General features: G+C 39.5%; 5 protein-coding genes across 13 annotated transcripts; 3 read left to right on the forward strand and 2 right to left on the reverse strand.

The window, feature by feature from the left end:
- The first annotated feature begins 1,488 nt into the window (after positions 1-1,488).
- Positions 1,489-2,532, forward strand: lsn (vacuolar-sorting protein SNF8). The gene is made up of 3 exons (XM_017165265.3): positions 1,489-2,035; positions 2,096-2,242; positions 2,312-2,532. Exons 1-3 carry the CDS (start codon positions 1,566-1,568, stop codon positions 2,457-2,459), a joined length of 765 nt encoding a protein of 254 aa, XP_017020754.1. The 5' UTR covers positions 1,489-1,565; the 3' UTR covers positions 2,460-2,532.
- On the reverse strand, positions 2,464-4,266 carry LOC108073577 (myosin-4). The gene is made up of 5 exons (XM_017165264.3): positions 4,149-4,266; positions 3,700-4,069; positions 3,069-3,566; positions 2,811-3,010; positions 2,464-2,738 (listed from the first exon to the last, which is right to left on the reverse strand). Exons 1-5 carry the CDS (start codon positions 4,259-4,261, stop codon positions 2,540-2,542), a joined length of 1,380 nt encoding a protein of 459 aa, XP_017020753.3. The 5' UTR covers positions 4,262-4,266; the 3' UTR covers positions 2,464-2,539.
- Cby (beta catenin antagonist chibby) lies at positions 4,244-5,053 on the forward strand. 2 transcript variants are annotated; one of them, XM_017165266.3, is made up of 3 exons: positions 4,244-4,379; positions 4,459-4,542; positions 4,660-5,053. In XM_017165266.3, exon 3 carries the CDS (start codon positions 4,669-4,671, stop codon positions 4,993-4,995), a length of 327 nt encoding a protein of 108 aa, XP_017020755.1. In that variant the 5' UTR covers positions 4,244-4,379; positions 4,459-4,542; positions 4,660-4,668; the 3' UTR covers positions 4,996-5,053. The 2 variants fall into 2 exon arrangements, with proteins under 2 accessions (XP_017020755.1, XP_041630312.1); XM_041774378.2 differs by having other exon boundaries at positions 4,273-4,387.
- Positions 5,054-5,122: 69 nt separating this feature from the next.
- On the reverse strand, positions 5,123-6,220 carry LOC108073349 (uncharacterized). The gene is made up of 3 exons (XM_017164913.3): positions 5,794-6,220; positions 5,579-5,736; positions 5,123-5,518 (listed from the first exon to the last, which is right to left on the reverse strand). The coding sequence occupies exons 1-3, from the start codon at positions 6,049-6,051 to the stop codon at positions 5,311-5,313; spliced, it is 624 nt and encodes a 207-aa protein (XP_017020402.1). The 5' UTR covers positions 6,052-6,220; the 3' UTR covers positions 5,123-5,310.
- Positions 6,221-8,131: 1,911 nt separating this feature from the next.
- On the forward strand, positions 8,132-11,678 carry LOC108073586 (uncharacterized). 8 transcript variants are annotated; one of them, XM_017165274.3, is made up of 5 exons: positions 8,132-8,545; positions 9,759-9,930; positions 10,363-10,478; positions 10,544-10,757; positions 10,820-11,678. In XM_017165274.3, exons 2-5 carry the CDS (start codon positions 9,816-9,818, stop codon positions 11,476-11,478), a joined length of 1,104 nt encoding a protein of 367 aa, XP_017020763.1. In that variant the 5' UTR covers positions 8,132-8,545; positions 9,759-9,815; the 3' UTR covers positions 11,479-11,678. The 8 variants fall into 8 exon arrangements, with proteins under 8 accessions (XP_017020763.1, XP_017020764.1, XP_017020765.1 ...); XM_017165275.3 differs by having other exon boundaries at positions 8,132-8,506; XM_017165276.3 differs by having other exon boundaries at positions 8,132-8,502.
- The last annotated feature ends 43 nt before the right edge of the window (positions 11,679-11,721 follow it).

Below are 11,721 nucleotides of genomic sequence, written 5' to 3' on the forward strand. Positions count from 1 at the left end.
CCGTAATGGGTGCCGAGAGTGTGTGCCTCTGGGGCCTCCGTCTTTTCGGGATCTGGTCGGGTCAGTCGCTCGCGCTAATCGACGATTCTCCTACCGTTAAGTGGTGCTAAGTGCTACCACAACGAAAACGGAGTCAAAAACAAATCGTCGGCTTATTAATGAGCTTGGATTTCCTCATCTCTGCTCCATGGTTCGCATAATTAATCAGCACACAGAAGATATCGCTGAATCTGCATTTTGAGTGATTCACGGGGATCGAGCGAGCAGATTGCCTGCAGATGAGAGAAATTCAATCAGCGGGCTCGATTTCCGCTGGCATCATAAACATTAGTGTCATTTCCCTGATACTATATGGATCTTGGGCCTATATATTAGCAGCTGATCCGATGACGTTTTATGAAAATATGCGGGCTTAGGTCGATGAAACTCGCTTGTCATGGTTTTTCGTCATATTGCAAGGCGGTTTTCGGTGTTTTTTTTTTATTTGTGTACTTTTAACCCTCGAATTCGATGGGCTGTTGATTGATCTATGGGGGCGGTTGGTCCATTAGGCATTAATTGAGCGGATCTTGTGACAAATGCACTTTATATTGGTGCATTAATATTAAGGCTGCCAACAGATGGTGTTTATAATAGTTTGTGGTGCTAAAGTCGAAATATTGTGGAGTAATTAATTCTAATTAAAGCTGGAGTTGGTAAATAGTTTTTTAAGGAGAAGATAACAATTTTTATAATAATTTAAAAGGTTTAAACACTATGGTTAATGGTTAATGGAAAATTATTAATGCTAAAATATATTTCTGGAAAGCAAATAAATAAAAAAAATATATTAAAATAAATCTTTAAAACTTAAAATACATACAAAAAAATCTTATAAATTTAGTGACTAAATTCAATGAATGTTCAGAAATTTAATTTTAAACCCCTTTTATAATAATGCTTTAAAATAACGCTTTTAATGACGTAACGCTGACTATCAGGGGCTCACAAATGTTATTTTTGATTTGGGAAACACATTTATATGATAATATATAAACACATAATCATATGACTCAAGACACCGTCAATACAAACAATACAAAAAAGTACCAACGAATAATAAATATATTATTTTCCGGGTTTATTTTAAAATTACAAAAATACTTATGCGTGTGCATGGCCTTTTATTATTATTTTATAAATGTATATCCCAATCAAAACTATATTTGCTGTATATTTGTGATACATATTTTTTCTTTTTTTATTATTTTGTGGTAAACTACACGTACTTTGTTAAATAATTTTAAGCAAGGCTAAATATATTCTCAAAATAAAAACATTTTTAAATCTTTTCTTAACTATTAAATTTAAATTTCATTTTTCCATGAAATTCAAAAAGTTAACAGTGGTGCCTAACATCAACAGTTACTGTAAACACGGCTCTGTTAAGTCAAGTCTGGCAACCCCAAATATATCGAGGGTTGAGTCATCGATGTACCGATAATATTAACAATCGCTATTTCCCCACCTCTAATAAAAATAAAAACAATTAGTAATAGTTAAATTCTTTAGCAAAATTAACAAAAATGCGTCGTCGCGTGGGCCTGGGCGCCATTCAGCAACAAAAATTAGCTGCCGAAAAGTACAAGGACAAGGGCACCGACCTGCAGGAATCACAACTCGAACAAATGACCAAACAAATGGAAGTTTTTCGCGTTAAACTCGAGGAATTTGCGATGAAGCACAAGGAGGACATACGCAAGAACTCACAGTTTCGCCGGCAGTTCCAGGAGATGTGCGCTGCCATTGGCGTAGATCCTCTGGCCACCGGCAAGGGCTTCTGGAGTGTCCTGGGCATGGGTGACTTTTACTACGAGCTGGGGGTTCAGGTGGTGGAAGTGTGCCTGGCGGCGAATCACAAGACAGGCGGGCTCATGGAACTGGATGAGCTGAGAAGGCGGCTAATAGCGGCTAGGGGACAAAGCGCAGTGCATCAGGAGATTACCAAGGAGGACATATTGATGGCGGCCAAAAAACTAAGCATCTTTGGGAATGGGTAAGGAGAATGAAGGAGAACTTCATTGAGAAGTAATGCTAATCCTTAATTAATCTATAGATTTGTGGTCCACAAACTGGGCAAGGGCAAGTACATGGTCCAGTCCATACCCGGTGAGCTGAGCATGGAGGAGACCAACATACTGAATGCAGCCTCCAATACCGAACAGGGTTGTGTCACACAAAGTCAACTTATAAGGGATTTGGGGTAGGTATTCTCTATAAACCTTCTTGTAAATCCTTTCTCAATAATTTATGGAATTTGTTCCCCTCTTAGCTGGTCTGACTACCGCACGCAGCAATCCCTGGACAAGGTCCTGGGCGAGGGTCTCTGCTGGATAGATAAGCAGGCGGAGAATGAGCCCGCCTATTGGTTCCCCAGCTTGTTTCCCGGTCGCAGCACCCAAACTGCAGTCACAGCGTAGTTTTTTACTCTCAAAAAAAATATGTATTTAACACTAATCATAAAATATATCTTTGTACAACTGTAAAACAGAATTAAGGGCTATGGCCGAAAATTGTCGCCCGCAGCTCCGCTTTTGAGCATTTGGTTTTCCGCTAGCAACTCGGAGTTCTGTTTCCTCATTTTATAGATCACCTCTTCGAAACGTTGCGTCATGTCATCCATTGAGGTGCGATATTTGGTCTTTAGTTTCCTGTAGGACGTCAGATAGCGCTCTATTTCGCTCTCGTAGTGCTTTTTGCTGGGCATAACAGAAAGGTTTTCAAGTATATAAATTATATTTATATTTTATATTACAAAAGTTTTTTCTTACTCTACAGAATGTTGAACCTCCTCGTCGCGGAATTCGTTGACGGATCGCTCTAGCTCGTGAATTCGCCGGCAGGCCACATCAACTTCGTCCTCTAGCTTGACATTATGCTTTTGCACATCCTTGACCCTTTGCTCTAGCTGATTGTTTCTCGCTTCCAGCTGATGCACCACCGACTTGTGACCGGCCAGCTCCTTTTTTATCTAATAAAACCTTTAAATTGTTAAGTCTCCTTTTACAAATACTACCTGGTGACTTCACCTTCTCTTTTATGCTGGCTATTGTCTTGTCCTTTTCGACAAGCCTTTTTTGAAACTGACTTATCTCGATGTCTACGCGATTGGCCGCTTCATCCATCACACTGCCAATGCTGCCTGCCAGCTGGTTGACCTCCTCCTTGCTGGCCTCCGCCCGCTTTTCGGCCTCTATACGCCCCCGCTCGGCCTCCTCGCTCAGGGCTAAGGCTTCCTGGACCTTCCTCATGGCAACACTCTCGCGACGCGTGCTCTCCTCGAGCAGCTGGCGGGTCTGTTCCAGGTTAAGCTCGTATTCCTTTAGTTGATTTTGCAAACTAGAGACTTGATCCTGATTTTGGTTTTGTTCTCTCAACTGGGCCTGTAATTTATGCAGCTTCTCGCCATCCCGCTGCTTGTGGTCATGCAGCAACTTGATGGTCTCCGCCTTGGTGCGTATTTCCTGCTGCTGGCCACTTAGCTTTGCTTCTAGCATCTTAATGTGTCGCACGTACTGCTGGATAGTCTAAAAAAAAAGGGTGACAATTTGGGAAAATTGGTATAATGGTAACGGAAAATTTGGATTTTGTTTTGGAATTCTTTATGTACTAAGATTACAACGAAGTCAGAGCACACTAAGCTTTAGAATGTTCACCTACCGCCTCGTCACCTGACTCGTGCAATTGAGCTCGGTATTTTTTAAGCTCCAGCTCCATGTTGTCTATGGTTCTTTGGGAACAGGTTTGCATGGAACGCAGGTGCCTTTGCTCTTCACGCAGGGCCTCAACCTGTTGCTTGGATGTCGCCAAAGCCTCACTGGTGAGCTTGAGCCGCTTGCTAAGATCCTGGTAGTCTCCGCTGGCCATTAGTTTCTGATATTTGGACAATTCCCTGCTCAGGCTATAGTTTTCCATACGCACTTCCTTGATGTTCTCCCTCAATTGGGCCTGCTCCTGACGGAAACGGCGAAGATCCTCGTTGGTGGCCTGCACCAAACGATCCACACCTTGGACCACCTCCTGTACACGACTGGGAATGAAATAAAGGTGGATTTAGTTGGGGTTTTGTGTGGGTTTTACTGTTGGAAGTTTGAAGTTTGCTGGCCCACCTGGGATGGAAATGGTAGTTGGTGGCCTCCTGTGTCATGATTATTTCCGGAATCTGGTCAGTTTTTGGGGGTAAGTTTTCAGTTGGGTTTTTGCTTGGGTTTATTTCTGGCATTATTGGGATTGTCTCACAGTAGGCCATTTTTCTTTTATTTGGACTTCTTCCATTTTAACAACATTTTCACTCCTGGAGTCCCCTTTTGGCCACACGAAAGCGGTCTTTCCTTGAACCAGTAAAACCGTATTATTTATTATATTTTAAATTTATATATTTTTATATTTTTTATATATTACTATTTACTTTTTTCAAAGAACATTCAAACCCTGGCTCGGCCACAGAACCACCTTTGCTGTCCACTATCAATCTGTGGTGGTTGCTTGCCACACTTTAAGCAGGTAATACTGCCACGAGTCCTGCCACGTTCGCTGACCTCCCGGCAGGTGTTGGTTGTCCTGGGCAACGAACAGAAACCAAAACAAGTAAGCGTAATAATGGTAAATTTTTAATTTCAGTCACTTGCCATGCCGCTGTTCAACAAGAAGTTTGAGTCGAAACCGATTCCAGTGCGTCAGGGCCGTTGCAATACTGGTCATCCGGTGGCCACCGAGGATCTGGACGACTTTAGGCAGATTTCGTTGACGCTGGGCAACAAGGAGTTGCGTTTTGCGGACGGCATCTGGATGCATTCATCCCGGAAGGGCGATGTCGATGATATGCTTAGATTGAACAGGAAGTTTCGTGCCCTGGAGGAGGAGAATAACATGTGCAACTTGAAGATTGAAGTGATGCTGGATCTATTGGCGGAACATGCCACGGAACTGAATGAACTGAAGCCCAAGGAGAAGTGAGGAGAGGGAATAAATACGTATTCTAAAAAAACTAAATAAAGAATTAATTATTAAGAGAGTTGTTGAGTAAATCTTTATTTCTTTCAAGGATAAATTATTAATGGTGGTATTTAAAACTAAAAAAACCTTGTTAATTTGATGGTTTGAAAATTTTAATATAATTTTTTTTAATTCACATTTTAACAGTTTAATTTAAAACAAGATAATTTAAGTTTAAATCAATCATGGTACAATGATTCTGTTATCCTTAGCTCAAAGAGGCTTCTTCTGTTAAAATTAAAATATATGTATAATTCATATAGAAATTTTCAGAGTCTAAGGCTGGTGAGTGCTGGAGTTTGAGGAGGAATCGTTTTTCTCCTTGACCTGCTTGTGAGCCAGAACCTCGGAGTTATCTTTCCTGAATCGAGTCATTTCTGCATCGAACTTTTTCATGAGTTTATCCATATCCCTTTTAAAGCTTTCCTTGATTTGGTCCTGCATCAACAGATACTCAATTACTTGGGTGCTGTGCAATTGTTTGCTGTGATATTCAAATAATTATATTAATATCTTAAATAATATATATATAACAATATCTTACAGCAGAGCTGCATGCTTCTCCATGTCGACATTGACTTCAGTTAGGGATCGTTGGACCTCGGCCTCGAGTTTTTCATCCTTCCTAAGAGCTTCCTTGTACTTTTGCCGTAGGCGGTTGTTGGGCCTATCAGGATCTGGTTTTGGTACTTCTAAATGTAACTATCAAAAGTTTTTAAGTGATATATAAAAAAATAAACATATGTTTTTTGTATTGACCTGCTCTTTCATGGACACAATAAATTTCTCTCTTTCATTCAGTTCCTCTTTTATCCGATCCATTTTAAGTTTTACGTCCTGGGTTACCTCCTCCACTATGCTGGCAGCCGAATTCCTGGCTAATGTCGGAGTCATGAGCTTGAGGCTGTCTTCTAGATCGGAATTCCTTCGAATCAACTCATCAGTGCTTTTACAGGACCTCTGAAGCAACTGACAGCTCAAGAGATAATCATCAATATTGCCTCCTCGGTAACTCATGATTGTACGGTTTTAGCCTTGGAGGTACTAGATACTATTTATTGACTGGAAAAATACATTGATTTTTAAGGAAAAAAGCAGAGAAAAACTTCTCAACACTTAAAAGTAAAGCCGAAAGTCTAAGAATTTAGTTGGTTCAATAATAACTTATTAGGCAAAGGTGTGTGGATTTCTTTAAAAACTTAAAATATATATCTATGACTTTTAAAAATAGGTATACTTGTTTATTTATTTATTTAATTTCTGATTGGAAAGTTTTTAAGCCTTATTTAAATTAGTAAATGTAAGCAAACTGATATAAAGTGTTATACGAGCCTAACCGAATAATAGTATTCTGTACCTGGAGGAACTTATTAATTAACCTTCGTAAACCAAATTAAAATAATTTTAATAATAATAACTAATGTTCTCTAACCCTTAGTTATACTTTTCTATAATGCAAAAAGTTTTAGGCTACTAGCTTAAAGTGTTATAAAAGCATCAACGGATAGACGAACTGGAAACATGGAAAACAAATTTATTAAAAATATAACTATCGTGGTTTTTAGACTCTAAAATAATTACAATTTATTCCTAAGCCTTAGTTAATTCATGAAAAAATATATAGGTAAGTAACTATGATAAAGTGTTATACGAGCCCAACTCAAATAATGAATTAATCTTTAAGTTTAGTAAATAAACTTTAAGTAAATTTAATAATCATGTTTTTTAGATATTTTAAGATAACTTTAACCCCCAATAAGTTTAGTTAACAATAAATTGATCAGAAACTACAATTAAGTGTTATACAAACCTAAACGAAAATTAGTTGGGCTTAACCGGAAAAAGGGTTAATGTCATTATTAAACTGTCTTCTCATCACCGGCAATAGTGCATTTAAGGGCTTATTAGAAATCAAGTCAAGTATAAAACACTATTGTTTGTTTATCGTAAATACCATAAATAAAGTTTTTTTTGAGCCAAAGTTACCTAATTTCGATTAAGACCCAACCGCATACTCGAGATCTATTTATAATACCACAATAATCAGTTTCACATGCCCATCGGGGGCCCAGATATCGAAGGGGTTCGGTTGCGCGGGGCTTTTGTTGACCGGCCCATTGGGCATTAATTTGGATTTGTAGACTGCCATGGAGGAGAGCTGGTCAAATTGGTGGCATTGTTGTCGTGTTGTCGCCATTGGCAGCAATCTATAGACGCCATCGGATCGGTTCTGTTACGTCCGTCCCGTCCGCCGGCGAGCTGCCGATGGCTCCCGCTGCTGCTGCCGCTCCATTTATTGGCCGCTTGATAAGCCGGACGGCCGCCTCCTCGCCTGCGATAAACCCCGGCAATCGAACGGTGGCCGATATGATAAAACCCCACCGATGAGCCATACAAGAGCTATATAAACACCGATTCAGTTAACCCCTCGAGTCACCCTTCTGTTTAGGGTTAGACAAATTTTCAGATCGCCCGATAGAGCTTAACGCTCTAATCTTCCCAGGGAAGTGGTTAGTGGGGATGTGGCTCTGGCTGTGGATGTGGGAAAGCACGAGTCCGAGTGTTGGCTGCGGGTGCGGGTTTTCTCGTTGGATCTATGTACATAGGTGTGCGGCCAGGGCCCATATCGGTCCACTCCATCGACTACTGTATATTTACGCACCGATATTGATATGCGATAAGCAAAACTGCTTATAAAACACATTTATTTTGTTGTTTCCCAGCAATGCCAGCGACAAACGGCCATAGGACACTGGGAAAAAATAATGCAAAAGGTAGAAACTAAAGAAATTGATTAAATTTATGATAAATTTATATCAAAACACAAAATTTAGAAATTGTAAGTGGTATAAAAATATATAGAAATAATTTCAAAAATGATATTGCTATTTTAAATATTTTTACATTAAATAAACCTTATGTTTATAGGCAGAAATTCATCTCTTCTGTATACTTAAAAATTTTTTAAAATTTTGCAACTTTATGGCAATTTTTTGCAGTGCTTCGCCGGCAGCAAACGCTAACCGCTGCCGTCGCTAGCGAGGGGTAACACTTGTTCGATTCGTGTATTACAGTAGTTTGTTGATAGCCAGCCCCGGGAACGGATCGATTCCGAACGGAACGGAGCGCATACGGACGGAAAGGCGAAAAACAAACGCGAGATCGATCGATGTGGCTACAATATTTACGGACAACACAGTAGCCACCAATTGCCGGGAGAGCAAAACAAAAGCAAATTAAAGCAATAGACGCCGGAAAACATATATTTTGCGGTGTCAGCGAGGAGTCCAGTGGCCAAGCTTGATATATTCTGTGTGTGTGTGGCATTAGGTAACCGGAGACTTAAAGACTCTTGGACACTTGGAGCTCTCTATTTAATCAAAACACTCCGCCATATCAGCAAAAGGCGAATATGAAGCCGTCGGGTCAGTTGTCCATCCGCTGTTAGCCGCCGCAGTGAGTGAGTGAGTGAGTGAGTGCTCCTATTTTGATTCCACTTCGGGCCAGATCGGTAAACAAATTGTCTATTAAACAATCAAAGTTTTCACCTAATAAATGATATCATATAAATCAATTGAGTCCGATGCCAATCAAGTGGGGCAACGCAGATAAATCTCCATCACAATAGACTAGAGATCGCATCGCAGATCTTGGAAAGCAAACAATACGTCGTCCCTTGCTTTAAAAGTGTTTTATGAGTTTTCAGTGGATTTTTTTAGTGATTGGGAAATGATTTGTTCGTGACATACTACTTAAAAAAGAAACATTAAATTATTTTTTATATTTGAAGAACAAAAGTAGCATGTTTTGCAAAGAGAATTAAAATTAAAGACCCGTAAATCCAGGGATTCATGTTTTTTTATACTACTTCCAATCAAGTTCTATTCAACACTTATAAATATTTTCCAACAAAAAAGAGTTCTAGAGACAAAATAAATTTTCAAATGAAACATTACTTTAAAAGCTAAAAAAACACCTACGCTAATCGACTCGGAATCGTTTTTTGTATACATAAAAATGTGATGTGATACATAAATACGTGATTCTCATTCTATAAAGCAAGTTATGGCCCAATAATTCCCATTTTTCTGACCATATTACTTCCCAATCAAAGTCTATTTAAAACTATATTTTATTTTGCCTCGCACCACATAGTTCCTAAATGGAACATTAATTTTGAAATACAACTAAGAGCTCTTCTATGCACTTCTCCATCTAGCAAGTGCCCCCGACAGGTTCCCCTTCTTCAATTGATAAACGTTCGGCATTATCGGTCTGGCAATGATTTATTGTTGCATAAATGGCACTCACTATTTATTAATAAATGAGAAGCGAATTTCTGATAATTTATATATATATATATACCAAGGATTTGGTTTGTACACACTTCTCTCTGTGTGTGAGTGCCTTGTGAGCCAATGTAGAGCACCCGTTCGGTTCAAATGGCCAAGTAAATAAACAAAAGTGGGATTTTTACACTCAGCGCACAATAAAATGTGTGAAAAATATGCTCGAGCCGAGTGGAAATGCAATCGCGTAGACCAAATAAATAAATAAATAAATACAATCGAGGAGAGCCACGAATGTTTGCTAAGAAATTAAATGAAAATCGATCATTTGGGGGGAAAATGAGCGAATGGCGGCCGGCCAGCCATCTAGACAGTGGAATCCAAATAAATAAATACCTGCAGAGACCAAAACTAACTAATCAAAACATTCGACAGGTTCCCTTTATAGAGATAACACAACCAACTGGGAAGGCTATGTCGTGGATATGCTAAATGGAAATGGATCCAATGATTTGTGATCTGCGGTCTAGCCACATCTATTGGCTATTGATTCTCATTTGTATCTGCGGTTTGAAGCAAGTCAGCGGTTTCTTTGTGGACTATACAGGTGAGTTAGGAATTTTATTAAATAATAAAATATAATAAATAATGGTGCTTATAGGGGGTTTATATCATATGTTCTAGAACAGAGTTTTGATCTATCTTTCTCTGTGTTTATCTTCAGTTCTTCATATCAAACCCTTTTAATGCTCTTCTAATTTATAGAAATAATACAATTTATATACATTTTGTTTTAAAAACACCTGTAAATCACTTCACAACCAAAGCCCTTTGTAACTCCACGTTTCCGTTTTCATTCGTCAAAAAAAAATGTTGAGAATGGAATGGAAGGTTAATCGCAATTTCGGTTAGAACATTTGAATTCTTGATAAGATACTGTCAGTTTGGCTATCATCATTGGCATGAAAAATAGTAAACAATTCCCTTTTGCCATTGCCTTGATTGAATTGTTTGTTCTTGGTTTCTTTCTCTTGTTTAGAAAACACCGAGCTTATACAGCAAAGAGCCGGCTTCGATGTCAAGTTGCAGTGCAATCTCAAGGGGTTGGTGGATGAAAGCATGTTGGCTGACATTAAGATACATTGGTATTTTAAGGTATTTATCTTTGATGATTTATAATAATTTATTTTCTTTATAAATAAAATTGAAAATTTATATAGCAATGCAGCGAGAACAATTGCCATCAGTCGGAGTCTGCAGAAGAGTGGACCGCCCTGCCTTGTGAGCCCAGTTTGTGTCGGCCAGAGCTCTGGCTTCGGAATGTCACTGAGCGATATTCGGGTCTCTATAAGTGTAGTATAAATCCCCATATTTGGGATAGAACCCAGGCGGTGGATGTGCAGCTGGTTCGCACCTATCAGTTGGATGTGAAAAGTGAGTATGGCTATGAAAATCTTTTAAAATAATATTAAATACTTCCAAATCCTTCATTATAGACACCTCTCTGGCTGCTCCCGAGTTTGTGGACTCGTATCCCAATAACAAAACCGTTCTTCTGGGCAGTCGGGTGGTGTTTCAGTGTCGTGTCCACAGCGAGGAGCATCCCACCATCAAGTGGTTTAGGCGACACACCTTCTTGGGCACTTCCCAGTCACCTGGAGAGGCATCAACAACAGCCAGCGCCTCGAATTTCAGCACACATATCGTCCGTTATAATGGCAGGACCTATGAGCTCCTGTCCGCAGCTTCCGAGAAGCTGATGGGACCACAGATGTATCTCAGCAAGCTGATCTTGGATGGAGTGCGGCACAAGGATGCAGGTCACTACGCCTGCGTGGCCATCAGTTATCGGGGTCACAAGATACGGGAGGCATTCCTCGAAGTGTTACCTGATCCGGAGCAGGAGCTAGAGCAGATTCAGGAGAAGGAGTACTGGGCGGATTATGATAATAGCGATGAGAGAGTTCCAACCAGCGATCCCCGGGAGTTCCTGCTGCTCTTCCTTATGCCCCTGGGCTTGGCACTGCTACCACTTACCGTGTGGCTGAGTTACTTGCTCTATAAACGCTGTTCGGTGGTGGGTCATGGGGATTGCCAACGAATGGATTCGGACGAGGATCTAGACACGGAACGTTGTGTTCTTGGCGGGCATTGAGGCTCTATCTGAGAGGATTCCTGAATTATGCTGCATTACGCTTATTAGGATTAGGGATAAAGACTGCTTTTTGGATTTATATATTTAATTTTTAAGGAGAAACTGTTTTCTTAGGATGTAAAAAATATTCCATTGTTAAATTAATTAAGTTGATATCTAAGTTATAATGTTAAATATATAATATAGAATTTTAAATAATATTTTAAGGATTAAAAAGGTTTTGATAAGGTATTGTCTTACAAA

Source organism: Drosophila kikkawai, chromosome 3R (genome assembly GCF_030179895.1).
Source record: "Drosophila kikkawai strain 14028-0561.14 chromosome 3R, DkikHiC1v2, whole genome shotgun sequence".
Lineage (NCBI taxonomy): Eukaryota > Metazoa > Arthropoda > Insecta > Diptera > Drosophilidae > Drosophila > Drosophila kikkawai.

Coding starts and splice junctions, on each gene's coding strand:
- LOC108073577 (XM_017165264.3), bottom strand. CDS start 4,261: ATGCCAGAAATAAACCCAAGCAAAAACCCAACTGAAAACTTACCCCCA. Junction 3,567..3,699: donor ACGAGTCAGGTGACGAGGCG/GTAGGTGAACAT, acceptor CTTTTTTTTTAG/ACTATCCAGCAGTACGTGCG. Junction 2,739..2,810: donor GAGGTTCAACATTCTGTAGA/GTAAGAAAAAAC, acceptor TGTTATGCCCAG/CAAAAAGCACTACGAGAGCG.
- LOC108073586 (XM_017165274.3), top strand. CDS start 9,816: ATGGAAATGGATCCAATGATTTGTGATCTGCGGTCTAGCCACATCTAT. Junction 10,479..10,543: donor AGATACATTGGTATTTTAAG/GTATTTATCTTT, acceptor AAATTTATATAG/CAATGCAGCGAGAACAATTG. Junction 10,758..10,819: donor CTATCAGTTGGATGTGAAAA/GTGAGTATGGCT, acceptor CCTTCATTATAG/ACACCTCTCTGGCTGCTCCC.
- Cby (XM_017165266.3), top strand. CDS start 4,669: ATGCCGCTGTTCAACAAGAAGTTTGAGTCGAAACCGATTCCAGTGCGT.
- lsn (XM_017165265.3), top strand. CDS start 1,566: ATGCGTCGTCGCGTGGGCCTGGGCGCCATTCAGCAACAAAAATTAGCT. Junction 2,036..2,095: donor CTAAGCATCTTTGGGAATGG/GTAAGGAGAATG, acceptor ATTAATCTATAG/ATTTGTGGTCCACAAACTGG. Junction 2,243..2,311: donor CAACTTATAAGGGATTTGGG/GTAGGTATTCTC, acceptor TTCCCCTCTTAG/CTGGTCTGACTACCGCACGC.
- LOC108073349 (XM_017164913.3), bottom strand. CDS start 6,051: ATGAGTTACCGAGGAGGCAATATTGATGATTATCTCTTGAGCTGTCAG. Junction 5,737..5,793: donor TTGTGTCCATGAAAGAGCAG/GTCAATACAAAA, acceptor AACTTTTGATAG/TTACATTTAGAAGTACCAAA. Junction 5,519..5,578: donor GAGAAGCATGCAGCTCTGCT/GTAAGATATTGT, acceptor TGAATATCACAG/CAAACAATTGCACAGCACCC.